This window comes from Pan paniscus, chromosome 1 (assembly GCF_029289425.2).
Source record: "Pan paniscus chromosome 1, NHGRI_mPanPan1-v2.0_pri, whole genome shotgun sequence".
NCBI lineage: Eukaryota > Metazoa > Chordata > Mammalia > Primates > Hominidae > Pan > Pan paniscus.
Window position 1 is genome coordinate 225,842,282 of NC_073249.2, and position 23,272 is coordinate 225,865,553.

Consider the following 23,272-nt stretch of genomic DNA (forward strand, 5'->3'; position numbering starts at 1 on the left):
CAGAGCAGGGGCCCCTGGCAGCGTAGGACCCCGGGGGCGCCGCAGCCACGCGGCCGCGAGCCCGTCCCGCTGCCTCGCCAGCGCCCCTCGCGCGTGCCCCGCCCCCACCTCGGCTCGCGGGCCCCGCCCCGCTCCGCCCCGCCCTGCGCCTCCGACTACCTTCCCGCTGCCCCGCCCCGCGCTGCGCTGGTTCGGACTCCAGCCCCGCTTCCGCCCGGGCCCTGGCCCCGCCTCCAGCCCCAGTCCGGCCCCGCCCCAGCACCTTGACGCAGAGGTCTGCGCCGCACGCAGAGCCACGTCGTGCCGTCATCAGTTCTCGCCCGTCTGGGCGTGGGCGTGGCCGGCGTCGCTTCTCGGGACCACCCGAACCCGCGGCCATGGCCCCGGCCGCCGCCAGCCCGCCGGAGGTGATCCGCGCGGCGCAGAAGGACGAGTACTACCGCGGTGGGCTACGGAGCGCGGCGGGCGGCGCCCTGCACAGCCTGGCGGGTGAGGGCCGGGCGCGGCCGGACGTCCTCGCGAGCGGCCCAGGGGGTGTTGCCCCTCATGGAGGCGGGGTGTCTGCCGTGTGTGGTCACGGTCGCCTGGGCCCGTCCCACAACCTGGGACCCGGCAGTCTCCTTCGCCTGCCCTGCGGCCATTCAGGGATGTGCGGGGCACCTCCTGCCCTCCCTGGCCAGGTGGCGCCAGAGGCACAGGCCGCAGACACTGCGGGGGACCTGCGTGGGCCTCCAGTTCCCGCCCAAGCCCTTCCCGTCCCCAGCTCAGGGCAGGTCCAGCTGACGCCAGCGGCTGGGGAAGACTCTGTCCCCTCCAGGTGTGAGGCCTTGGCAAGTGCTTCAAGCCTCCCTCCGATCCTCCCCTGTGAGCAGAGGGGTCAGAGCGCCCGCGGCGCGAACGCCTCATACCTCGGTCCCGTTCACACTGACCCCGGCCTTTCCTAGGCCTGAGCAGCAGCCCAGGCCCCTCGCCCTGCTGACCGCAGTGTAGGCTCAGCCAGGCCCTGCCTGCCTCACCAGGCCGTGAGCTGAGTACAGAAGCCAGTGTACTCAATGAAGCAGCACCTGTCATCCCAGCAGTTTGGGAGGCAGAGGCGGGAGGATCGCTTGAGCCCAGGAGTTTGAGACCAGCCTGGGCAACATGGCAAGACCCCGTCTCTACAAAAAATCTGAAAATTAGCCAGACGTGGTGGCGGCATCTGTAATCCCAGCTCTTCAGGAGGCTGAGGCAAGAGAATCGCCTGAGCCCGAGGGATGAGGCTGCAGTGAGCCATGATTGTGCCGCTGCACTCCAGCCTGGGCGACAGGGCCAGACCCCATCACCGATTAAAAAACGAAAAAAAAAAAGATGCCAGGTGTGGTGGCTCACGCCTGTAATCCCAGCACTTTGGGAGGCCGAGGCGGGTGGATCACTTGAGGTCAGGAGTTCGAGACCAGTCTACGCAACATGGTGAAACCCCATCTCTACTAAAAATACAAAAATCAGCAGGGCGTGGTGGCGCGTGCGTGTAATCCCAGCTACTTGGGAGGCTGAGACAGAATCACTTGAACCCGGGAGGTGGAGGTTGCAGTAAGCCAAGATCGTGCCACTGCACTCGTCTGGGCAACAGAGTGAGACTCCATCTCAAAAAAAAAAGGCAAAGCCATCAAGTCTTTGGGGGGTGGGGCAGGCAGTCGTTAAAGGCATGAACTCCCAGCAGAACGTTTCAGGGAGCAGTGGCACTAGAGCCCAGTGGTGGGGGTGTCGTGGCCACAGGAACAGTGCCATGGGACAGGAAGAGCATGGGTAAATATCAGAGGACAGCCAGGCTCCGTGCCGGGAGGCCCATGGGTGTCAGGTGGGCAGCCATTGGTGGATTCTGAACAGGAGAGTGACATGATGAGAATTTTTTGTGTGTGTACTTACTTGTTTTACAATACACTTGGCACTTACCCCTGTGCCAGACACTGTTCCCAGTGTTTTACAAATATTGAATCTTCAAACATCCCTCCAAGTAGGACTTAATACTCTTCTGATAGATGAGCAAATTGAGATTCCAGAAAGACCTCACAGCCAGCAAGTTGGAGAGCTGCTTTTTGATGCTAGACAGTTGGCCTCTGGCCTGTAATCTTAATACCCCAGACCATCTTTCCATGTGGCCCTCATAGGCCCTAGAACAGTTGCTCAGGGGAATCCCGGAGCAAGAGATGAGCACAGGTGGGAGATTCTTCGCAGACTGTCTGCAGCTCACGCTAAGGCAAGTCAAGGTGGTGCCTCCGGAGACAGAAGCAGAGAGGGAGGCCAGGGAGTGAGTGTTGGCTTCATGGAAGGGGTGGGACTGGATCTGGGCCTAGACAACTGGGGGAGGACTGTGGTCCCTCATCCTCAGGGGATGCCCACCAGCTCCCCCGGACTAATACTGTTTCTCCTCTCAGGTGCGAGGAAGTGGCTGGAGTGGAGGAAGGAGGTTGAGCTGCTCTCAGATGTGGCCTACTTTGGCCTCACCACACTTGCAGGTAGAAGCTCCCACGGGACCTCAGGACTGAGGGCAGCCACACACACCAAGTCTGGGGACAGTGGCCAGGGGGCTGCCAGGCAGTATGAGAAGCTCCTGGAGCTGGCCTGGGTGAGGTTGCTTCAGGGAAGTGCAGGAGGTACTGCTCCGAGGGAGGCGAGGCATCTGCTCCCAGCAGGGAGCCGACTTTTCCAGCCTTTGTGTGTCCCTGGGGATCTTTGTTTAAGACTTTACCCCGGGTGCCATTGAGACCCATTTCTCAGTGGCCAGCCCTGGTGGCACCAGTGAGTCACAGTGCTGTGCCATGTCATAGGGTGCAGTGCCCGTGTGACAGTGCCCTGGTGGAGCAGTGGTGGGTCTGTGGCCCAGGCTGGTCACCATCCTGTAGAGGGAGTTGTTGACAGAGGCTCTCAGGCTCCCAACCCCAGCTCAGCATGTAGCAAGGACCACCGAGTGCCAGCCTGGTTCCCTACGAGGGGCTCGCCCCGGGCATCCTGCCGCCATGGAGGGTGTGCTCGGTGGGCGGGAGACAGATGTGGCTGCGTCACAGAGCATCTTGGGAAGTGAGGGGCTCTCAGAAATAAAGACCACGTCTTGGGGGAGAGCATTTTCCAGACCGGCAGAGCAAGCAGCCGGGAAAGGCCCTGAAAAGAACACGCCCTTGGCGGTTTGGGAGAATGACCCCAGGGGGCTCGTGAGTTTTGTAAGCCCATAGCTTTCCCTGTGCGAGGCTTGGGGCGTTGCAGGGACGTGGGCAGGGGAGAGGCCGACCACTAGCTAAGACCAGACCTCAGGGGACAAAGTTGGGCTCAGGGAGACTACAGAGGCTGTGACAGTCCCCCACAGGATGGTGGTGGTACAGAGCAGGGGCGGCAGCAAGGGGGTGGAACACACAGGGAAGGTGCATGCAGGGTGCCCCTTGGGCTTGACCTCAGGAACCGGAGGCCTGGCGTTGCCATCCACAGAGATGGAAACGGGGAGCAGGCTTTTCTGGGTGGGGGCGCTGAAAGCTGTCTTGGCAGGGGTGGAATTGGGGTGCTCATCTGAGGATACATGGCGATGTCAGGTAGGTGGCGGACCTGCATGGCTGGCACTCACAAGTAAGGTCCAGGCTGGGCATAAATCGGGTGGTGCCAGCTGTGTGGTTGGTGGAGAGCCATGGGACTGGATCCGAGTGCTTGGGCTGGGGTAGGTGGCGGGGACAGCTAGGGAGAAAGGGGAAAGAGCAGAGACTCTCGGGGAGAAGCCAGGAGAGCGAGGGACACTGGCCAGCCAAGGCCCTGGGAGCCAAGGGCAGCCATTGGCCGGGCCTGTCATGTGCTGCCTGAGGTCACAGTGGGCTTAGCGACAGAAGGTCATGTTGGCCTCAGCCAGCACGGGGTGGCAGTGGGCTCAAGGGCAACAAGATGGGGCTGTTGACAGGAGCCAGCAGAGGGTCGGCTGGCAGGGGCGCCGGGAGCCTGTCCCCGCGGCAGCAGTCTCAGGGTCCACATACCCATCCTCTTCCTCGCAGGCTACCAGACCCTGGGGGAGGAGTACGTCAGCATCATCCAGGTGGACCCATCGCGGATACACGTGCCCTCCTCGCTGCGCCGTGGCGTGCTGGTGACGCTGCATGCTGTCCTGCCCTACCTGCTGGACAAGGCCCTGCTCCCCCTGGAGCAGGAGCTGCAGGCTGACCCCGACAGTGGGCGACCCTCGCAGGGGAGCCTGGGGCCAGGTGGGCGTGGCTGCTCAGGGGCGCGGCGCTGGATGCGTCACCACACGGCCACCCTGACTGAGCAGCAGAGGAGGGCGCTGCTGCGGGCGGTCTTCGTCCTCAGACAGGGCCTCGCCTGCCTCCAGCGGCTGCACGTTGCCTGGTTTTACATCCACGGCGTCTTCTACCACCTGGCCAAGAGGCTCGCGGGGATCACGTACGTAAGTAGCAGGCGCTGAGGGCACAGCTGCCTAGGCCGCCCTTGTCACCCCCACTGGACTCGGGTGCATGCACAGAGCTGGCCCTCCAGGCCTCTCAGCCAACAGGGTTCTACATCCAGCATCTGTGTCAAGGCAGGAACCCAAATCCTCTGCTTGGAAAAAAAGCAGATTTTGTTTAGTTACACTTGGCTGAAAGATCCAAGGAAGTCCAGACCCTAAGTGTAGAATGATCTCCTGCTGCAGCCCCTCATGGACACCAGGCCCTGCGCTTAGCTCTTTACTGACCGGGGGGCCCCGGGTCACGCCTCACCACAGATCCCTGAACCTGGGCCCGTGACTGCCTATGTCACTGCTGTGGGGAACAAACAGCTTCTCCCAGACAGTGTGGGAGCGTGGACTGCAGCCCCGGCCCCAGCCCCTCACCCCTCGCCCCTGCCTGGCCCAGCAGTCTGCCCCATCAGACGGCCGTTCCCACCTTCTCCCCTCCGCAGCCGTCGGCACCTCTGCCTATCCTGACCCCCAGCTGATGCCCCTGCTTCCAGATTCAGCAACGAAGCCTCCCCCGTGGTCCCACCACCATGTCCACCTGCCACAGCGTTAGTCCCTGGCCCACCAGAGCCACTACTGCATGAGCTCCTTCCAGAACAGCCCTCTGAGGAACCCCCTTCCTTTTGTCCCTAGAGCTGCACTGGTCCCCTCAGCCCCTACTTGCCAGGCAACCCCGCCTCCACACACACCCTAAACAGGAGGCCACCGTGACCTCGTCGCAGAGCCAGTGGTCAGGTCTTCGTCCTCAGCGTACCCAGCCTCACTCGCGTATTTGATGTGGTTTCTTGCCCCGTCCATGTTGGTGAGGGATTTGATGAGCTGCTGTGACAGGGGCATGGAAGTGGGGCTCAAACCAGATGGGAGGCTCCCTCTCTCCTAGGACAGCCAGGAAGTGGCTGGACACCCAGGGCCCATGCTGGCTGTGTGACCTGCCACCTCTGTATGTGGTTCCCGGCCCTGGGCCGAGGCTGTCTGGCTGTCTCCATTTCCCAGCCAGTGGAAAGTGACATGGGAAACCGAGGGCAGCCAGCTGTCCTTCAGTGGCACGGTCAGAAGCTACCTGTGTCACCAGCAGGAGGGTGGCAGCAGTGTCCCTGGGGCCATGTGCCTTGTTACACTGGGGCTTCGGTCCCTGTAGCAGGGTAGCTGGTGGGCAGCGTCTGCAGCCCCACATTTCCGCTCCCCGCCTCCTTTTCTGAGAGGTGGTCCCTGGACATCCCCACATCCTCACCTGCTCTGCCAGCCTCATAGCTAAGACTCTTTCTGCACTGGTGATGCCAAGGCTGGTCTGGAGCTCAGGCCTCTCCGTCATGCTAGGCTATGAAGCAGGCACCTCAGACTCCCTGAACCTGCCCCCTGGCTTGATCGTTTCTGCCGGGCACTCCCCGTGCCAGTGAGAGGCCTGGTTCTAACGCGCTCTGTGCCAACTGAACGTGTGACCCTCCCAGCAGGCACTGAGGCCAGATCCCCTCAGGGTCCTGATGAGTGTGGCGCCATCTGCCTTACAGCTCCGTGTCCGCAGCCTGCCCGGAGAGGACCTGAGGGCCCGTGTTAGCTACAGGGTGCTGGGGGTCGTCTCACTGCTGCACCTGGTGCTGTCCGTGGGGCTGCAGCTGTACGGTTTCAGGCAGCGGCAGCGAGCCAGGAAGGAGTGGAGGCTGCACCGCGGCCTGTCTCACCGCAGGTGCGTGCGGGGGCCACACATGGGGGCTGGGGGTGTCCTGGGCACTTCACAAGGACCTGTAAGGTACACCCACCTTGACGCTCTGCCCCACCTTCCCCAGGGCCTCCTTGGAGGAGAGAGCTATTTCCAGAAACCCCCTGTGCACCCTGTGCCTGGAGGAGCGCAGGCACCCAACAGCCACGCCCTGCGGCCACCTGTTCTGCTGGGAGTGCATCACTGCGTGGTGCAGCAGCAAGGTGAGGTGGGAGCCTGCTGGGGTCCTGGGGTGGTCAGCGGCTGTGCCAGCAAGATGCACCTGGCTGCAGCAGAAGTGGGGAGTCTGGCTCTGAGCACCCTCCAGTTTTGAGGGTACAGAGGTGGGCATCTTTTTAAAGGCTCCCAGGTAGGTCAGATCTGGGTTCGTTGCGGGGGTTAAAGTTCCAAATTCACGTGTATTGAGGCTTTGCCGAATGCAGGTTGGGGTAGTGGCCAGCCCTGAAAGGCCCCACGCCTGTGCCACACACCCCAGCACACCCTTCCTCCCGGGGTCCTCACCACACTTGAAAAGCCTAGCACACTGACTCACACCCACCGAAGATGCCGGCAGGGTGAGAGCAGCACGCTTTCCCAGGAGCTGGGCTTCCTGGGCTGTGTCAGCTGCGGGAGCAGGAGGGAACCTCCCGGCCGAGCCCCACACCCTGAGCCCCACGCCCCCAGCCCCGCCCCAGCCCCCACTGGGACTCGGCCTTCTGAAAAAAAGGCTGGCTTTCTTGGTCATTAGTTGAAGGAAATACAACATTTATGTTGTGTGTCATGTGCAGAGAATGTGGACAGGAAAAGAAATGCCGATGGGGATGGGCATGGCCCAGTGGCCCCAGCTGCTGTGACCCCCTTTCTCCTCTCTGCAGGCGGAGTGTCCCCTCTGCCGGGAGAAGTTCCCTCCCCAGAAGCTCATCTACCTTCGGCACTACCGCTGAGCCGGCGCCCAGGTGGGCCTGGACACACATGACCTCTACGGGAGTCCGAACGCCAAGATTGAGTCTCAGGATTAACCTTGCTTGCACGGAAGTTAGAACACTCTCAGTTTTTTGTCATGTAAGATACTAACCTAGCCACCCTGGGAGAGAACAGAAAGCTGTCCCTGGCTGCGCTTTCTCAGCCCTGGGAGGGGCGCCTGAACCCACAACATTTCCCTAACCCCAACCTGGCAGGACTCAGCCACTTCTTCAGGAATTTCACTTATTTGGACAGGATTTTAGGTTTCCCTCCCTTCCCCAAACCATACAGTTGAGAAGTAACTCAGAAGTAGGCCAGAAGACACTTTATTCGTTTATATTGTGAGAAAATGGCCCCATCAGGCTTGTGTTAAGGCAATGGACTGAATGAGTGCGTGCTGGGTGGGGTGGGGCACGGAGGCTGGCGGGTGGCTTCAGCCAGTGCGGTGAGAACAGCAGCCCCACGGCCCCATGGGAGGCGGCGCTGCTCTCCCCGAGGGCGGCTGGGCAGAGCACATCCCCCAGGACTTGACCACACGGGGCAGAGAGAAACCAACCAAGGCCAGCACCTCCGTCGGAAGCATTTGGCACGCACACCTTCAATACACGTCAAGGTCGCTTCCAGTTTTAGAAAACAGAAATCTGCATCTCAGCCTGAGACGCACAGAGAGGTCTCTTCCTGACCCAGACGCACTCACGAGCCAGGTCCTGGGGGTATGGGGGCTGCCAGGGGCGCCCGAGCCCTCTCCTGGGGGCCTGCTGGGCAGGCGACCTGCTGACCCACGGTCACTGCTGTGTTCAGCCCCTCAGCTCGGCCCCAGCCTATTTCCCGCCTCCATTTGATGTTTCCAGGTTTTCAAAACTGCATTTAACCTGCGCCAGAGAGTTCGCCGTAGGCATCTTTAATAAACTAACTCCAGCAAAATGTGGGTACGTTACTAACACAAGACGGAACTTGAGATTTCCTGAAGCGCAGTGTTAAAATGCCTCGAGGGTGTGTGCCACATTTCCCTGCTGACGTAAAACACCTGGCCAGCAGGACCGGCTTCCAGCAAAGACCCGCGCAAACCATGTCTTGCTGTTTGACTTACTTAGGAATGAGGATGACCCTGTATTCCTGGGTTAGTCAAGGTCAGCTTGCCAGAGACGGATGAGGGCGGGGGGGCTGTGACCCTCTAGACTGGGAGGACCACCAGGAGAGGCACTGGGGGCTGCGGCCGGGTGGGCAGATGCCGCCGTGGCTCCATCCATCAGCACCCAGTCCTTTGCTTCACTGTGCTCTGGCCAAGCGCGTGCGACTTCCTGTCACACCTTAGGCCTGAGCGCTTATTAAGAAAACAGTATGAAAAATGACAAACACTCCTGTCCGCAGTCTGAGAATCCCAAGTGTCTCAACACGGTACCAGAAGTACCACCTGGGAGCAGCACTGGCTATCTTGGGTCAGGGACACACAAGCTTGAACATGGCCTCTTAGAGGAGCTCGATGTCAGATATGTAAACACTGGCACAAGAAAATCCAGACACTAAGCATTCACCGTGTCAATTCTGAGACAGGAAACACCGCCCAGAGTGAGGAGCCTGCGCAGCCCGGGGCCCAGGAGGAGAGGCCTTTACTCGCATGTCAGCGTCTCATCTGGGACCACAGCTGGGATGTTCTGCTGTGCAATATGGGTCACCTTTCGAAAAGGCCAAACAAAAGGTGGGCTTTCCTGTGTCCAGCGACTGCCATGTTTTAGATAAAGACTTTAGTAAAGGTGGAGGTAAAATCACTTGGTAAAACGTTGAGAGTATTTCTTTTCTCGAATCAAAAACGCTGACATGCAAGTGGGTTCCGCCTCTCCCGCAGTGGGGGGCCGAGTGCTGAACCTACAAAGCCGTCTGCTCCCTGCCAGCTTCGCTGCCCCTCATGGAGGGTTGCATGAGGACAGATTTAAATTAAAAACAAAACACTCTACGTATCAAGGAAATGTGTCAAAATAATCTCAAACAATTAAAATATAATATATATTTATAATTCCGGGCCCTCAAAAGCAATCATAGTAGTTAAGAACAAAGTTTTGAGTCATTAGGATAGAGGCCAACTTTAAACATCTCCAGTGAGATGGAATTAGGAAACTGGCATTAGAACCCCACACAGTTACTTGACAATCACCTTTAAAACGTTAAGTTCTTTCGGACACGCAGGAATCAGGCTAGATCATCCCTCGGGCTCTGTGGAGTGGCTGGCACCACCTGCGGCTGCTGGGGAAGGCGGCTGGCGGGGAGCGGCCCGTTCCTCCCTCGCAGGCCTTGCTCCTGCCTGCCCACCTGGCACAGCGGGGACCGGCCACTCGCCCTTGCTCCCATGGGCTCCACCCGCCTGGCTTCCCGCCTGCAGCTGACTAGAATTCCATCCGTGAGAAACACTTGAACGTCACTGAAAAAGAAATCCATGCGATTTGGTTTAAGCGCCAGTTTCTTCTAGAACCTGATATTTCAGTTACAAATCATTGAAGCTCCTTTTTAAAAAGAAAATTTGACTCCCTCGTAATCAACTACTTTATGTGAAGAAAAAAGGCATTGTTAACAATGGCTGAAAACTGTTCTTGCAACACGTGAGGCGGCCTCAGTCCCGCTTCTAGCTGGCGAAGGCCTTGCTGGCATCCTCCTTGCCTCTGTACCTCCTCTTCCCATGTGTGAACGGGATGTACCGGTACTTAATCATGTGCTGGGGGGAGAAACACAGACTCAGTTACTGCACAACCGCTCTCCAGTCAGTCACACTGTCCCCAAATCTGAGCGGCCAAAGGTCCCCCATCTTTTCTATACATCAGACAAGTGGAATCGGAGCCCCAGTGGCTTCCTGCGCCCACATCAACACAGCAAGACCTTCCACAGCCCACGAGGCCTAGGTTTGAAACCCCATCAATCCCAGTGCTTCGTGAGCCTCCCGTGGAGGAAGGGCAAGGGGGATGTGAGGTGGCCCAGGGCCCTCTCTGCAGCCAACACCCTGGGCACAGAGTGAGGCCCATGGCACGAAGGCCACACCGTCAAGGGCACAGTCCGCAGTCTCAGCTAATTTCCCCCTAACGCCCTCCTCCTCGGGCAGGCTGGCACAGGGCGCTGGGCACCCTAAGAGGAGCCACCGGGACACTGCACTCGCCGGGGCTCTCCCACCCGGCTTCCACAAAGTTTCCACCAAGAGCCCGCCCGCTCCCACAGCTGCGCTCCCCGTTTAGTTAGCCGGCCGTGCTGGGGAACGGAGCAGTGTCCTTGTCACACACAAGATGGTGCCACTTAGCTCCACATTCACACCAGGCAGACTCTGCCACCACCCACCACAGCCCAGCACAGCTCCCCCAATGCTGTGGGTAACAGAACAGCGATTGCGGCCGGCGTGGCGGCAGCGCCTCTGCTTTACCTTGATTTGCCTCTTCATCGTGATACAGAAGAGCATGATGAAGTACATCACCAGAATCGGCCAGAACACCGGGACGTTGAAAGCGTCGAAGAAAGTACAGACCATAGCCACAAGGATGCCCTTGGTAGCCGCATGCCTTCAAGTGGGGAGAGAGGGTTAGCGCCGCATCTGCAGCCAGCACCGGGCACCTGCCGGCCGCCTCCAGCCTTGCAGCTGCACCGACCGTCCCCGCAAACAGAAGCATCCCTGTGGAAAGGAGGGGTCTACCCTGGGCACAGCAGCAGCAGGACCCTTTGCATGTAGCTCACAGACATGTACTGCCCTAACCACAGAAACATCCTTCTCTTACTCCCTTGAAAGACACAATTCTTCTTAAAACTACACAAAGTATAAAGCATCAGTACTGAGGCTGGGGGCCCCATGCCTGCTGGCTGGGCCTGCAATCTGGAGAGAAACCCAGGCTGTGTCTTGTGGACCATCCAGGGCCTTCACCTTGTCACTGTGGCATGGCCACCAGTGCTCCCTCCCGTCCCAGCACATGGCCAACAGATGCCACGGCCCTGGAGGCTCAGCTCTCCCTTCCTAGTCCAAGCTTCTGGTGGCTTCCAGGGCCCCGATCTTTCTGCACCACATTCCATCTGCGGCTGCAAAGTCAAGGCGTGGAGCCCCACGAGCTCAGCAGGCTCCTTCAGTTTACTGATCCAACAGACTTGGGTTCCTCCTGTGCTCCCAGAGTGGGGTATGAGGGACAGGACAAACGGATGCACACGCTCCCGTCCCTCTGACGGCTGCGCCACCCACCTCTGCCTACCCGTGCAGACACGGACACCTCGGCTCAAACCCCTCTCAAAAATGACTCCAGGAGAAGGCTAGTCCCCCTCTGCCAGCCAAAAGGAGCCACAAGGCTGGGGATGGGAGAGAGGAGAGAGGAGGGAGGAGGGAGGAGGGAGGAGGAGGGAGGAGGAGGGAGGAAGGAGGGAGTAGGAGGGAGTAGGAGGGAGGGAGGAGGAGGGAGGGAGGAGGGGGGAGGAAGGAGGGAGGAGGGGGAGGAGGGAGGAGGAAGAAGAGGAGGAGGGAGGAAGAAGGGAGGAGGGAGGAGGAGGGAGGAAGGAGGGAGGGAGGAGGGAGGAGGAGGGAGGAAGGAGGGAGGAGGAGGAAGAGGAGGAGGAGGGAGGAAGAAGGGAGGAGGGAGGAGGAGGGAGGGAGGAGGAGGCAGGAAGGAGGGAGGAGGCGGCAGGAAGGAGGGAGGAGGGAGGAAGGAGGGAGGAGGAGGGAGGGTGGAGGAGGAGGAGAGAGGGAGGAGGGAGGGAGGAGGGAGGAAGAAGGGAGGAGGAGGGAAGGAGGGAGGGAGGGAGGGAGGGAGGGAGGGAGGGAGGAGGAGGGAGGACGGAGGGAGGAGGAGGCAGGAAGGAGGGAGGAGGCGGCAGGAAGGAGGGAGGAGGAGGGAGGAAGGAGGGAGAAGGAGGGAGGAGGAGGCAGGAAGGAGGGAGGAGGAGGGAGGAAGGAGGGAGGAGGAGGCAGGAAGGAGGGAGGAGGCGGCAGGAAGGAGGGAGGAGGAGGGAGGAAGGAGGGAGGAGGAGGGAGGAGGCAGGGAGGAGGAGGGAGGAGGCAGGAAGGAGGGAGGAGGAGGGAGGGTGGAGGAGGAGGGAGGGAGGAGGGAGGGAGGGAGGGAGGAGGGAGGAAGAAGGGAGGAGGAGGGAGGACGGAGGGAGGAGGAGGCAGGAAGGAGGGAGGAGGCGGCAGGAAGGAGAGAGGAGGAGGGAGGAAGGAAGGAGAAGGAGGGAGGAGGAGGCAGGAAGGAGGGAGGAGGAGGGAGGAAGGAGGGAGAAGGAGGGAGGAGGAGGCAGGAAGGAGGGAGGTGGCGGCAGGAAGGAGGGAGGAGGAGGGAGGAGGAGGGAGGAGGAGGGAGGAGGAGGCAGGAAGGAGGGAGGCGGCAGGAAGGAGGGAGGCAGCAGGAAGGAGGGAGGAGGAGGGAGGAAGGAGGGAGGAGGAGGGAGGAAGGAGGGAGGAGGAGGGAGGGTGGAGGAGGGAGGAGGAGGAGGGTGGAGGAGGGAGGAAGGGAGGAAGGGAGGAGGAGGGAGGAGGAGGGAGGACGGAGGGCCTGCCCTCCCCAGGCCACGACCACAGGAGCCGGTGCGCACTCCATCCCAGACTCAGCCTCCAGGGCACTGGTGCTGACTTGAAACCAAGAGAATGCGGCAAGGTAGTGAGTGGCCTTCTACAGAGAGCCCCTGCGATTCGCCGTGCCCAGCCCAGCACAGCAGTCATCTTTCAGGTGACTTGAACAAAAATCAGTGTAGTCTCAGTCTCAGCCACCCTTGAGCACAATTCTCTTCAAATACCGTGAAGAATTAGCTCACCAAAATTTAAACTCTGGAAGCCTTCGAATGAAGGGGCGGAATTCCTCGTTCTGTTTGGTGGGTAGCGAAGGACCGTCATCTGTAAGGCAGAGCAACCATCAGGGAGGGCACCTCTTTTCATTCCCATCACAGTTCTACCTTTTCCCCTCAAGGCTTTGGACTAGCAGGCCTCACAAATCTAAACCGAGATTCATGTCGTTTAACCAGAGAAAACGAGAAAACGGGGGTCTGTGGTCAACTGACACATCCAATTCACTGCTTTCAGAAGGTGCTATCAGAATGTTTTTAGACTTCCACACGTTTTCAATGCACAAAGAATTCAACCACATATAAACATCCAGGAACACGTCAGCTGCACCACGTAAAGGCACAGAAGAAAACAAAGGCAAATTAACATAAAAAGCAAGCGGCAGAGAACAGGGCGGGGCCGAGGATGCGCTGACCGTGGAACCCCGGCGCCAGGCCTGTCCCACCAGCAGCTGTGCCAAGCCCACTCTCACCCCGCCTCCCCCACTGGGATGGGTGCCGCTCCCCATTTACAGATGGGAAAACTGAGGCCTACAGGAAAGGGGCTCTTTGTTGTTTTCTAGTCTCCTCCAAACAGCAACAACAGAGAGGGGCTGTGTTCCCAGCAATCTTTTCATCACATATCCTACACAGAAGACTCACAGGCTTCTGGCCACACAGTGAGAGCATACCCTACTCCCTGACAGCAGGTTCCCCCAGAACGAGGAGGGTCCTGGCAGGGAGCTGCGTGTGGGTTTTCCCTCAATGGCCACCACGTCCTGGAATGCAGTTGTTTGTTCCTCGCCTGGGGCTGGTCAGTCAGGCGTGAACTCAGGGCCCCTACCTGGCCCAGGCAGGCCCAGGAGCTGCGTGAGTCTTCCAATAGTGGAGCACGAAGCGCCAGGAACACTTCAGCTCACAGCTCCTCAGAAACCAGAGAAGGCCGCCCAAAGCCTGACCCGACCCGATGCTGGCATTAGGGTCCCGGCGGTCTCTGTGCACCACAGTGAGCTGCCTGTGGAACCCTCTGGCTACGGGAAAAGGTAACCTCGTCATGGCTGCCTCCGCTGATTCTGAGAGGGACCACTGACTGGGGTGGGACGGGGGCCGGAGTTGGACTGTCCACCTCAGACCCCTACTGTCTGTGGTACCATGTGACCTCGAACACGTTACCTAACCCTGTATGCCTCAGTTTCCTCATCTGCAAAGTGGGAAAACAGAATGAACACCCACTTCGTGGCTGTCAGGAAGGTTTGAAGAGTCACTCTACAAACATATCCTGATCACCCAACATTATAAGTACATTTCAACCCCAAGAGAAGAGTCTCGGGTGTTTCCAGAGAACACTGGGCAATCCCATCAGAAAAGAAAGGCCCAACCTGCCCACACAGCCCAGTGCACAGCCGCTACCCTACCTGAGTCTTCCATTAAGGAAGGATCCACTTTGGGAGAAAGAAAAGCTATGAAAAGATTTAGATGGTAGATCCCCAAGGCATAGGTCACAATGTACCAACCCTGAAAGAGAAGGAAAGAGAGTCAGTGGTGCACTCTGACCGTCCATCAGCCTGAGCCAGTTCACGTTTGCACTCCGGTTCACTCTCAACTTTGTTAACTGATCTAACTTTGTTTTAACACAAAACTTACTCATAGCAAGGACAAGGAAATACAGTGAAATCCCATGGTAACAATTTATCTCAAATTATACTCTGTGGGAACAGAGACAAAGCGGACAAGCAAGGGCCCAAATGAGCAAAGCTCTTCAAGGGTCCAGTTAGACACATGTGATCCCTGAAGCCACAGACGCCCCACAAGGAGCGCAGCAGAAAAGGAGGCTTTTCTCAAGAAGCACATGCTCAAGCTACACCACAGGCTCGGGTGGCCCGGGCACCTGAGCGATGCTGGCCCAGAGCCCCACCCAGGAGCAGCTTCATCAGAAACAGAAGACAGACTCTCAACTGTGACTGGAGGCGTGCTGGCTGATGTTCCTCCAACAGACAATTCACATTGCCAAAATCACTCTGCCAGGAGGGTTAAACCTTTGCCCAGAAGAAATCCACAACCGGGAAATCCAGAAAAGTGTGCTTATGCCAAGCCTTCCTCAAGAGATGAAAAGTGGGGAGAATTTTGGCAAGATGCCTGAGTGCAGCACACTTATTTGCAACTAATTCATTTTTAAAATGATTAAGCATATACCGTTAGAAGCCAGAACTGCATTCTCAATTTCAAAAGCCTTAAATTTCTCAGTCGGGTGTGGTGGCTCACGCCTGCAATCCCAGCACTTTGGGAGGCCAAGGCGGGTGGATCACCTGAGGTCAGGAGTTCAAGACCAGCCTGGCCAACATGGTGAAACCTCGTCTCTACTGAAAATACAAAAATTAGCCAGGCATGGTGGCACATGCCTGTGATCCCAGCTGCTCGGGAAGCTGAAGTAAGAGAATCACTTGAACCCGGGAGGTGGAGGTTGCAGTGAGCCAAGATCAGGCCACTGCACTCCAGCCTGGGCGACAGAGTGAGACCCCATCTCAAAACAATAAATAAAAATATAAATGCTTTAACTTTCTCATACAAACAAGAAGTCTTTCTGCCTAAAAGCTTTTCCAGTCAGACGGCTGAACGCCGGATGTGAGGGCTAACTGATGTCTGTGTGTCCATCCTCGGCTGAACGCCAGATGTGAGGGCTAACTGATGTCTGTGTGTCCATCCTTGGCTGCAGGGCCACACCCGAAGAGACGCCAAATGAGGCACGAGCTTGGTTTCGAACGCAATAAAACTGACCTGTGGGTGCTGCACTCTTCCCGCCCCCTGCTCCTGCCTGAAGTCCCTGATTCAAGATTTCTAGGTCATTCTTTCCATCAGAGAATGGACCCAGTTCCAATTTAAAAACAAAAATAAATAAATAAATTAAGGTGTGTGCTTTAAACAAGGAAGTATCTTCTACAGTCCCCAGAGGAGAAAATAGCCCAGACAAGGCTTTCAGCATGCCCTGCTCTGCACATAAGATTATGTAACCTCCTCTAAAGACTGACGAAGAATTCCCATCTTACAGGTTTGCTCCTAGAAACCCCGTGTTTACCAGCAAGTAAAGGAGCACCCAGGTGAAGTCTGAGACGACATCACCTGACCTAGGGGTGCCCGAAAACACACGAAGGAAACCCTCGAGACCCCCTTCGGTCACTGTCTCTCTTACTTGACTCGGCGTCTCAACCTGCACTGTGCTTTGGCCTCACACAAGGGAGAGCTCAGGAAAAGCTACATAAACCCTTTGGACGCCGAGTCATTCATGACACCCAAGGCATGGACTCTTCACCCAAGGAATGAGGCAGCCACAGAGCGCAACCTTGTCCTGAGCATCATGCAGCAGGGTCGGAGGGACACCAGCGGCTCCACTGTCCAGGCCTGGACGTGCCCAGGGCAGGGCCAGGCTGGGCTCAGGACGGCCTGGGTATACTGAGAAGCCTGGCGAGGGGACTCCGGGTGAATCATAAACAACCCTGTTCGTTAAAGGCAGTCACTGAGATCTTTCTGACATTTGGCGTTTAGCTGAAAATTGATTACTAGAGACCACTTCCTGCAAGACAGACTGGATCAACAACATCCCCACAAACACCACGCCCAGGTAACGTGGACAGAGCCAAGTCTTGTCACTTCAGCCCACACCTACCTGCAGCAGGTAAACTCGAATCATGTAGACAAAGCTCAGGCCCAGTGTCACGACCCATCGCACAGCCGTGTAGGGTGTGGACTTGTCTAGCCAGGACTGATAAATCTAGAAAGACAAGAGTCCAAAAGCATGAAGCAGGTCCTGTAACTTCTGTACTGACTCTGCCACAAAATGTACCTTCTGCTAGGGTTGGCTTTCAATTTTTAAAACAGCTAAAAGAGTGAGTTAAAATAGCAAGAGATCATCTGTGTATCAGCACAAAGTGACTACAATTAATCCAAAGTTTATTTTCAATAATTCCTGAAGCAGGTTCATCTCTTAAGCAAGACTATTACAAAACAATCTCCTAGGAAACTGTGACATTGTGCTGGCCCCAAGGGATCACTATGGGGAAGACCAGCCTCACCCCAAAGAGAGGACTGTGCATCTCAAAGTCCCCACCCTACAGCACAGCCCTTATCGTCACATCTCAGGTCAGCTCCCCCATCTGCAGCAGCCAGCAGCCAGCCTTGCCCCGCTCCCAGGCCCACTGGCCACAGCCTGAGCCCCAGCAGCCACACCCGCATGTGTGTGCGTCCAGGCGGCTGTGGACATGACCGAAGGAGCCCTTAGTTTTATGTATGTATTTTTACAAATATACGTGTGTATGGTTTTTTAATTTAGAAATTTAATTTTCAAATTGTGAGAAATTTCCAAATTCACAAAAGTAAAAAGATTATAGAAGCCTACATATGCCTGTCACCCAACTTCATTAATCGCCAATTGCTTTTCATATGTGATTTAATTAAGGTGATGAATTTTTATTTGAGCCAGATCCTCAGCATCTGGAACTGCCGGTGACCCAAGCTTTTCCTGACACTGAGGTTCGGACTCCAGCGTTCAAAGGCAGCTCTAGGTCCCTCACTCACCAAGCAACGCACACACAGCCCACACAAGAGCCTCTCACCCTCAGGGACAGAACCGCCGAGCTGACACGGGGCAGGTGGGGCTACCAGCACCGGGGACGTGGGTGGCTGGGAGAGGGACAGCAAGAGCAGAACGGCAGCCACGGCCACGTCTGTCCTGCCTGGGAGCTGAGACTGGGTTTTATATTTTTAAAGCTTGGTAAAAGGAAAACAGAAACAGAAAACGCATATGTTTGATAGACCACGTGTGGCCCCAGAGCCCGATCTCTCCACAGCTGGCCCTTCACAGTGAAGAGAACACTGTCTTCAGGAAGTTTGAGCCTGAGGCGAAGTAACTTCTCCATCAGGAACACCAGCAAACAGATCCTTCCCGAAAATGCTGGGAGTCCCATTTCTTTTTCAAATATTTTTTTTTTTTTTTTTTTTTTTTTGAGACGGAGTCTTGCTCTCTCGCCCAGGCTGGAGTGCAGTGGCCCGATCTCAGCTCACTGCAAGCTCCGCCTCCTGGGTTCACGCCATTCTCCTGCCTCAGCCTCCCGAGTAGCTGGGACTACAGGCGCCCGCCACCACGCCCGGCTAATTTTTTTCTATTTTTAGTAGAGACGGGGTTTCACCGTGTTAGCTAGGATGGTCTCGATCTCCTGACCTCGTGATCCGCCCGCCTCAGCCTCCCAAAGTACTGGGATTACAGGCGTGAGCCACCGCGCCCGGCCTCTTTTTCAAATATTTATACTCATCTACTAAAAAACCCACCAACCTGTCCAAGTCTTGTGAAAAATCTGTACACCACCGAAGGTTTCCCATGGACGGACTCTCCCACACTGTCCCCTTCAGACATTCTGTAACTGGGAGAAAAACACAAAATACTTTTCAGTAAAAAGCATTCACGGGTGTGAAATCCTGGCCCTATTTTCACCAACACTGTCAAGTAGGTTTCTTCCACATTCAGTATTTTGTCCATATACCATTTGTGTTTTTACCATGAATTGTTCGGGAAAAAGTAGCAGGTACACAGGCTTCCGTGGAGGGGAAGGGCAGCGTGAGACGCATGGGCCCAGGAGCACAGGCCGCGTTTTCATTCCCACTCTGGCACCTCAGTCACCTGCGTGAGCGGCACTGTCCACCCCACTGGCCCCAGGAGCAGCCTTGCTGGCCATGGGGTCCACTGGCTGGTCCATGGCACGTGGCACTGCATGTCCTCCCTCCAAGGACTGCATCCTCTGTGGATCCCTCAGGGTTCCCCCGCCCAGGCACCTTGTCTGCTCCACGCCCTGTCCTGGGTCTCTGGTCTGGCAGGAGCAGGAGGGATCCTGTCCTCTCAGGGCCAGGTCCTCCACCCCATGAACAGGAAAATGTTATCTACAACTCTCAGGTAGTCCATCCATCTGCGTCCCAGTTTCTTATCTGGCAAGCGGAGGTAACGTATCTGCTCCTATTTCAACACACTGCTGTGATGCCATGAGGAATTCACCTGAGAACCCAGGTGCCAGAGGTCACACTGTTCACCCACTTAATTCCCAGATGCTCAAGTGAAGGGCATCATGACCCCCATTTCACCAAGTCTCAAACAGTGGAAGCCACGTGTCCAAGGTCCTGCCACAGCCCTGCTTCTGGGCAGGCCAAGCCAAGCCTGACTGCCACCTGGCTCCTCAGCTGAGCACGCCGCCACCCCACTCCTGAGAGGAGACGGCGTCAGGACCTGCCGCTCTTCGGTAAAGCACAGCTGAGTACCGAGGGCCTGCCGGTTGTCATTCCTACTTTAAAGATGAGATGCCTCCTGGCCCCTGAGCTAGAGAAGACGCCAGGGGTGACGTTCACCTCCCCCACCACCCCCCATCTGCTCCCTCGGCAGGGCAGTGAGGAGAAACAGACTCTGGTCTCAAGTTTGGCTTAAAGTCCCACCTGTGCTAAGCGGCTGTGAGGCCTTCAGCAAACCCTCTGAGCACGCAGCCAGCCTCAGTTTCCTCATCTGTAAAATGAGGCTCTAAGAAATACCAGACACGAAAGCAAAGACATCATTCCTCAGCAACAGCTGGGGTCAGTCTTATTGTTCTCATTTACAGATAAGAAAACTGAAGCTCACAAAGACCAAAGAGTTGCCCTGGCCCATCAGCATGTTCGCAGTGGGCAGGAGCCGGAACCTGCACCTTCCTGAAACCAACGCTCTTCCAGTCCCATCCTCACTGTGAGCACTGGGGAAATCTTCCCTTCAGGTGGCAGGCAACAGGTAGCCAGACGCAATCCCGCCCTCAAGTGCCTTGGCTCTCCCATCACAACTGATGCGCTGAAGTGATCCAGGCAGCTCCCTCCACGTCATCAAGTCTGTGCAGAATGTGGCTCCATGACACCGTTCCTGGATCCTCTGTGCAGAGTGCCAGGCTGCTCAAGGAGACCGAGGGGCCCTTTGGTCTCGCGGAGCCGTGTAAACCAGACACAGAGGAGGAGCACCTTTACTCTCCACTGAAAGAACTCCATATTTAAATAGAGGCTACACTAAAATGCGTCACCTGGAATGGCCACCCTATTTAGGCCAAAGCCAGGCCATCTGAAAGCCACCTGTCACACTGTTCGTCCTACAGCTCCTTGTAAGTTTCCCTGTTTTACTCAGACTGTTTCCCATTAAAGCACTTTTACTGGACTGGAGGTGATGAGAGTAATGTCAGGGAGAAAATACCCAGCTCTCCTGCCAAAGGGTGTTCTCTAGGCAAAGCTCAGAACTTCTCACTCTCCAATTGAACATGTAGAAAACCTACTCAAAACGCCATCAGCCAATTCTGCTTGTCTGACACACATAACACGTATACCAAACACACACGTATACCAAACACAGCTTGCACCCTGACTGAACGCATTGCCAGGAATAGCCTGAGGCAGGGCAGCAGGAGCAAGAACGTGAACTTTGGACTCCAACGGCCTGCTTTCAGATCCTGGCTCTACCACTCTCTGCCAGTGTGACTAGGACAGGCTATTCCAGGATGCCTCAGGTTCCAGTCTGTGAAATGGGACAACAGCACCTCTCATGCCTTCTCCACGAGGCTCTCGTGAGGAATCAGTGGGCAGCCCATGGAGCACCCTTGGAGCCGGGCAAGGCAGTGCCAGCCCTGTTCCTGGATCAGGGCCAGCCCTCACAGCAGCTGCCCCCCCTGCAGTCCTCTTCTCCGCTCAGTTTGAAGGCCACCTCCTCTTCAGAGGCCTCCGTTACCGCCCACACTGACCCCCAGTCCCTTACATCACATCGCCCTATTTTTATTTTGTGTACAACTGTTTCCTGATACCTTTCTGGTTTACTTCTCAATTTTCTCCTGCTAGAATGAAGCTCCTTGAGGGGTCCCTTGTCTGGTTCGGGGCTGGGCCCTGCCACCTGGAAGTCCATTACATAGTAGACAGCCCATCAATTACCTGTTGAAGGTGACTGCTTTATGCCTGGTCACAAACAAAACAGAAAGGGAGATAAAACCAGTCCAAGCAGAGACCATGAGGACGTGCCAGAAAGTGTAAGACTCTCTATGTGCCTTGTTCCAGGCCTGTCACATTCATCCACATCTGTGGTCCATCATTCTGCACGTGGAAAGGATGAAGTCCTCTGCCTGGCGTCCGGGAGCATTGACAGTCTGGCTCCCGCCTTTCTCTTCACGTCCCCATCCCCAATTCCTCCGGGACTAAGAAAGCCCCCGGCTGCCGTGCACCAAGCTTCACGCCTCTGGTGTTGTTCAGTCCTCTGAAATGCCCTCCCAGACCCCGTCTCTTCCTTCTTCCCAAGGCCACATTCCAGCCTGGGCTCCCCCCTCCTCTGGGCCTGACCATCTTATATCTCCACCTGGCTCTGACACACTGTTACCGCCGTCGCCGTCACCTCAGGCATACGGCAGAAGCCATGTGAGAGTCTGAATTACTGAGAACCCTTTATCCACTTACGGGGATAACTGCATCTTCCTGGGAAATGTCAACTCAACCAAAAATAAAGTGCTTCCAGGACTAGCGGCCAGTCTCTACTCTTCATAAAGGGAAAAGGGCGAAAGCCCACTGAAGGTACTTAGGCTGAAAGCAGCCCTCTGTGCTGTAAGACACCTGGCAGAGAAACGAACGATACCTTTATCAGTGGGGCCACAGACCAGTACTAAGTCAGCCTGGAGAATTTATGATTTTATTGCCTATTTAGAATACGATCAAAACCGATGTAACTAGTTTCCCTTCAGCCCGTCAGTAACGCCTTCACCCCAGAGCTTAACACTAAATCCTACAGATAAGCGCTGACCTGGACGCAGGATGGGGAGAGGGCACATTACTCTGGAATACAGCCCAACTCGCAGCGCTGTGGGGGCCGCGACTGCCCGCTTCCCCCAGATGCCAAGGAGGGGATGCGGACGAGATGCGGCCCGGGTGGCTCGAGGGCTGCAGCCCCCGCCCGGCCCCTCTCCCGCTCCCCCGACCCTCGCAGGCCCCAGGGCTCCGCCGCACCCTCCAGCACCCCGTCCCGGGCCCGACCCCGAGGCGCGACCCGTACCCCTCAGGGCCGCGGGTCGGGAACACGGTCCCCGCGGCCACCCGGGCCCCGACGGCCCTCCCCGCCCGGCCCTCAGCGCGGCCCCGCCCGCCCGCGGCCTTGACAGCCCGGAAGGAGCGGAGGCGGCGCTGCCCGGCCGTTCCCGCGCCACGCAGCCCTTCCTGGCACCTCGCAGCTCCGCTACGGCCGAGCCGCGGTCTCCCTCACGGCCGCGGGAAGGAGGACGGCGGGGCACGGGCGGCCGCAGGCGCTGCGCTCCGGCTCCGGGAAGCTGCAGCGAGCACTTCCGCTCCGTCCTCCGCGGCGCCGCCTCCAGGGCCCCCAAGATGGCGCGAGGGCGGGGCCAAGGGCTCCAACCATTTCCGCTTCCGGCGCAGACGCGCAGGCCGTTGGCGGGCGGGCCTCTCGGCGGAAGAGACGACAGCGGCGGAAACGCGCACAGGCGCAGCTGCGTCCTCTGGCTCCGGGCCCGGCTAGCTTCGCTCCAGAGATTGCGCGGGCTCAGGGACTAGGCCCGTGGCCACACCCCTCCTTGCGACAAAGACCAATGGAAGTGGGCGTTGCTGGTCGCTAAGGGAACCCTCGGCAGCAAGATGGCAGCGGCTGGCGAGGGCACCCCGAGCTCCCGCGGGCCGCGTCGGGACCCGCCTAGGCGGCCGCCCCGGGACGGTAACGACTGCGGGCCACGGGACAGGTCGCTGGCTGCCCTGGGCTCCATTCAGGGTGCGATCGCTCTACGCCCTCGACCCCCAAATGCTCACCTCGGAAAGTAGAGGTCCAGGTGCCGCGGCGGAGCCAGGGCCGCCCCCGCGTCCCCCACTCCCACAGGACTCGCCGTGCGCCTCCTCGGGCCCGGCTCGCACCCTTCCCCGAGCCCTCCTCCCGCAGCAGGCCAAGCCCTGCAGGGGGTCGCCCCCCGCGGGCTCCTAGCAGGGAAGACCGGGTTCCGGCCGCAGCCTCACAACCAGCGGGACCTGGGGTTGCCATGGGGATCCCGAAGCCCAGGACGTGGGGCGAGGGCAGGCGCAGGAGCAGCACCAAGCCTCCTGACTTCCTGGCCGGTGCTGTCCAGAAACGCTAGGACGCGTTTCAAAAGCAGTTTTTGCCTGTACTTCCAGCACTTTGGGAGGCCGAGGCGGGTGGATCACCTGAGGTCAGGAGTTCGAGACCAGTGTGGCCAACATGGCGAAACCCCGTCTCTACTAAAAAATACAAAAATTGGCCGGGGGTGGTGCCTCCTGTAGTTCCAGCTACTCGGGAGGCTGAGGCAGGAGAATCGCTTGAACCCAGGAAGCGGAGGTTGCAGTGAGCCGAG

The 23,272-nt window shown here is 57.7% G+C and overlaps 3 protein-coding genes across 19 annotated transcripts in view; 2 read left to right on the forward strand and 1 right to left on the reverse strand.

Annotated features, from left to right (window-relative positions):
- Nucleotides 1-240: 240 nt before the first annotated feature.
- On the forward strand, nucleotides 241-8,045 carry PEX10 (peroxisomal biogenesis factor 10). Its single transcript, XM_055099132.2, has 6 exons — nucleotides 241-489; nucleotides 2,415-2,495; nucleotides 4,008-4,414; nucleotides 5,971-6,146; nucleotides 6,247-6,382; nucleotides 7,034-8,045. The coding sequence occupies exons 1-6, from the start codon at nucleotides 378-380 to the stop codon at nucleotides 7,100-7,102; spliced, it is 981 nt and encodes a 326-aa protein (XP_054955107.1). The 5' UTR covers nucleotides 241-377; the 3' UTR covers nucleotides 7,103-8,045.
- On the reverse strand, nucleotides 7,432-22,819 carry RER1 (retention in endoplasmic reticulum sorting receptor 1). Of its 4 annotated transcripts, XM_055099148.2 has the most exons (8): nucleotides 22,126-22,297; nucleotides 21,369-21,521; nucleotides 18,211-18,298; nucleotides 16,549-16,653; nucleotides 14,303-14,402; nucleotides 12,882-12,960; nucleotides 10,522-10,657; nucleotides 7,432-9,828 (listed from the first exon to the last, which is right to left on the reverse strand). In XM_055099148.2, exons 2-8 carry the CDS (start codon nucleotides 21,380-21,382, stop codon nucleotides 9,739-9,741), a joined length of 612 nt encoding a protein of 203 aa, XP_054955123.1. In that variant the 5' UTR covers nucleotides 21,383-21,521; nucleotides 22,126-22,297; the 3' UTR covers nucleotides 7,432-9,738. The 4 variants fall into 4 exon arrangements, with proteins under 4 accessions (XP_054955123.1, XP_054955128.1, XP_063458447.1 ...); XM_055099153.2 differs by lacking the exons at nucleotides 21,369-21,521; nucleotides 22,126-22,297 and adding an exon at nucleotides 22,719-22,819; XM_063602377.1 differs by lacking the exons at nucleotides 21,369-21,521; nucleotides 22,126-22,297 and adding an exon at nucleotides 21,958-22,036.
- MORN1 (MORN repeat containing 1) overlaps nucleotides 22,342-23,272 on the forward strand; it is a 76,133-nt gene continuing 75,202 nt past the window's right edge. For 5 of the 14 annotated variants that reach the window (XM_055099082.2, XM_055099083.2, XM_055099118.2 and 2 more), the window contains exon 1: nucleotides 22,379-22,680. In XM_055099082.2, coding sequence (XP_054955057.1) covers nucleotides 22,551-22,680 — 130 coding nt within the window. In that variant the 5' untranslated portion in view covers nucleotides 22,379-22,550. Of the gene's footprint in view, nucleotides 22,681-23,272 lie in introns of all 14 variants that reach the window. The other 9 variants (XM_055099087.2, XM_055099125.2, XM_055099094.2 and 6 more) reach the window with 5 other exon arrangements.

Excerpts from the sequence above, each read along its gene's own strand:
- PEX10 (XM_055099132.2), top strand. The coding sequence starts at position 378 with ATGGCCCCGGCCGCCGCCAGCCCGCCGGAGGTGATCCGCGCGGCGCAG. Across the intron at positions 490-2,414 it reads CGCCCTGCACAGCCTGGCGG|GTGCGAGGAAGTGGCTGGAG; the intron begins GTGAGGGCCGGG and ends TTCTCCTCTCAG. Across the intron at positions 6,147-6,246 it reads CGCGGCCTGTCTCACCGCAG|GGCCTCCTTGGAGGAGAGAG; the intron begins GTGCGTGCGGGG and ends CACCTTCCCCAG.
- RER1 (XM_055099144.3), bottom strand. The coding sequence starts at position 20,826 with ATGGACTTCCAGGTGGCAGGGCCCAGCCCCGAACCAGACAAGGGACCC. Across the intron at positions 16,654-18,210 it reads TTTTCACAAGACTTGGACAG|ATTTATCAGTCCTGGCTAGA; the intron begins GTTGGTGGGTTT and ends TTGTCTTTCTAG. Across the intron at positions 12,961-14,302 it reads TTCCTTAATGGAAGACTCAG|ATGACGGTCCTTCGCTACCC; the intron begins GTAGGGTAGCGG and ends TCTGCCTTACAG.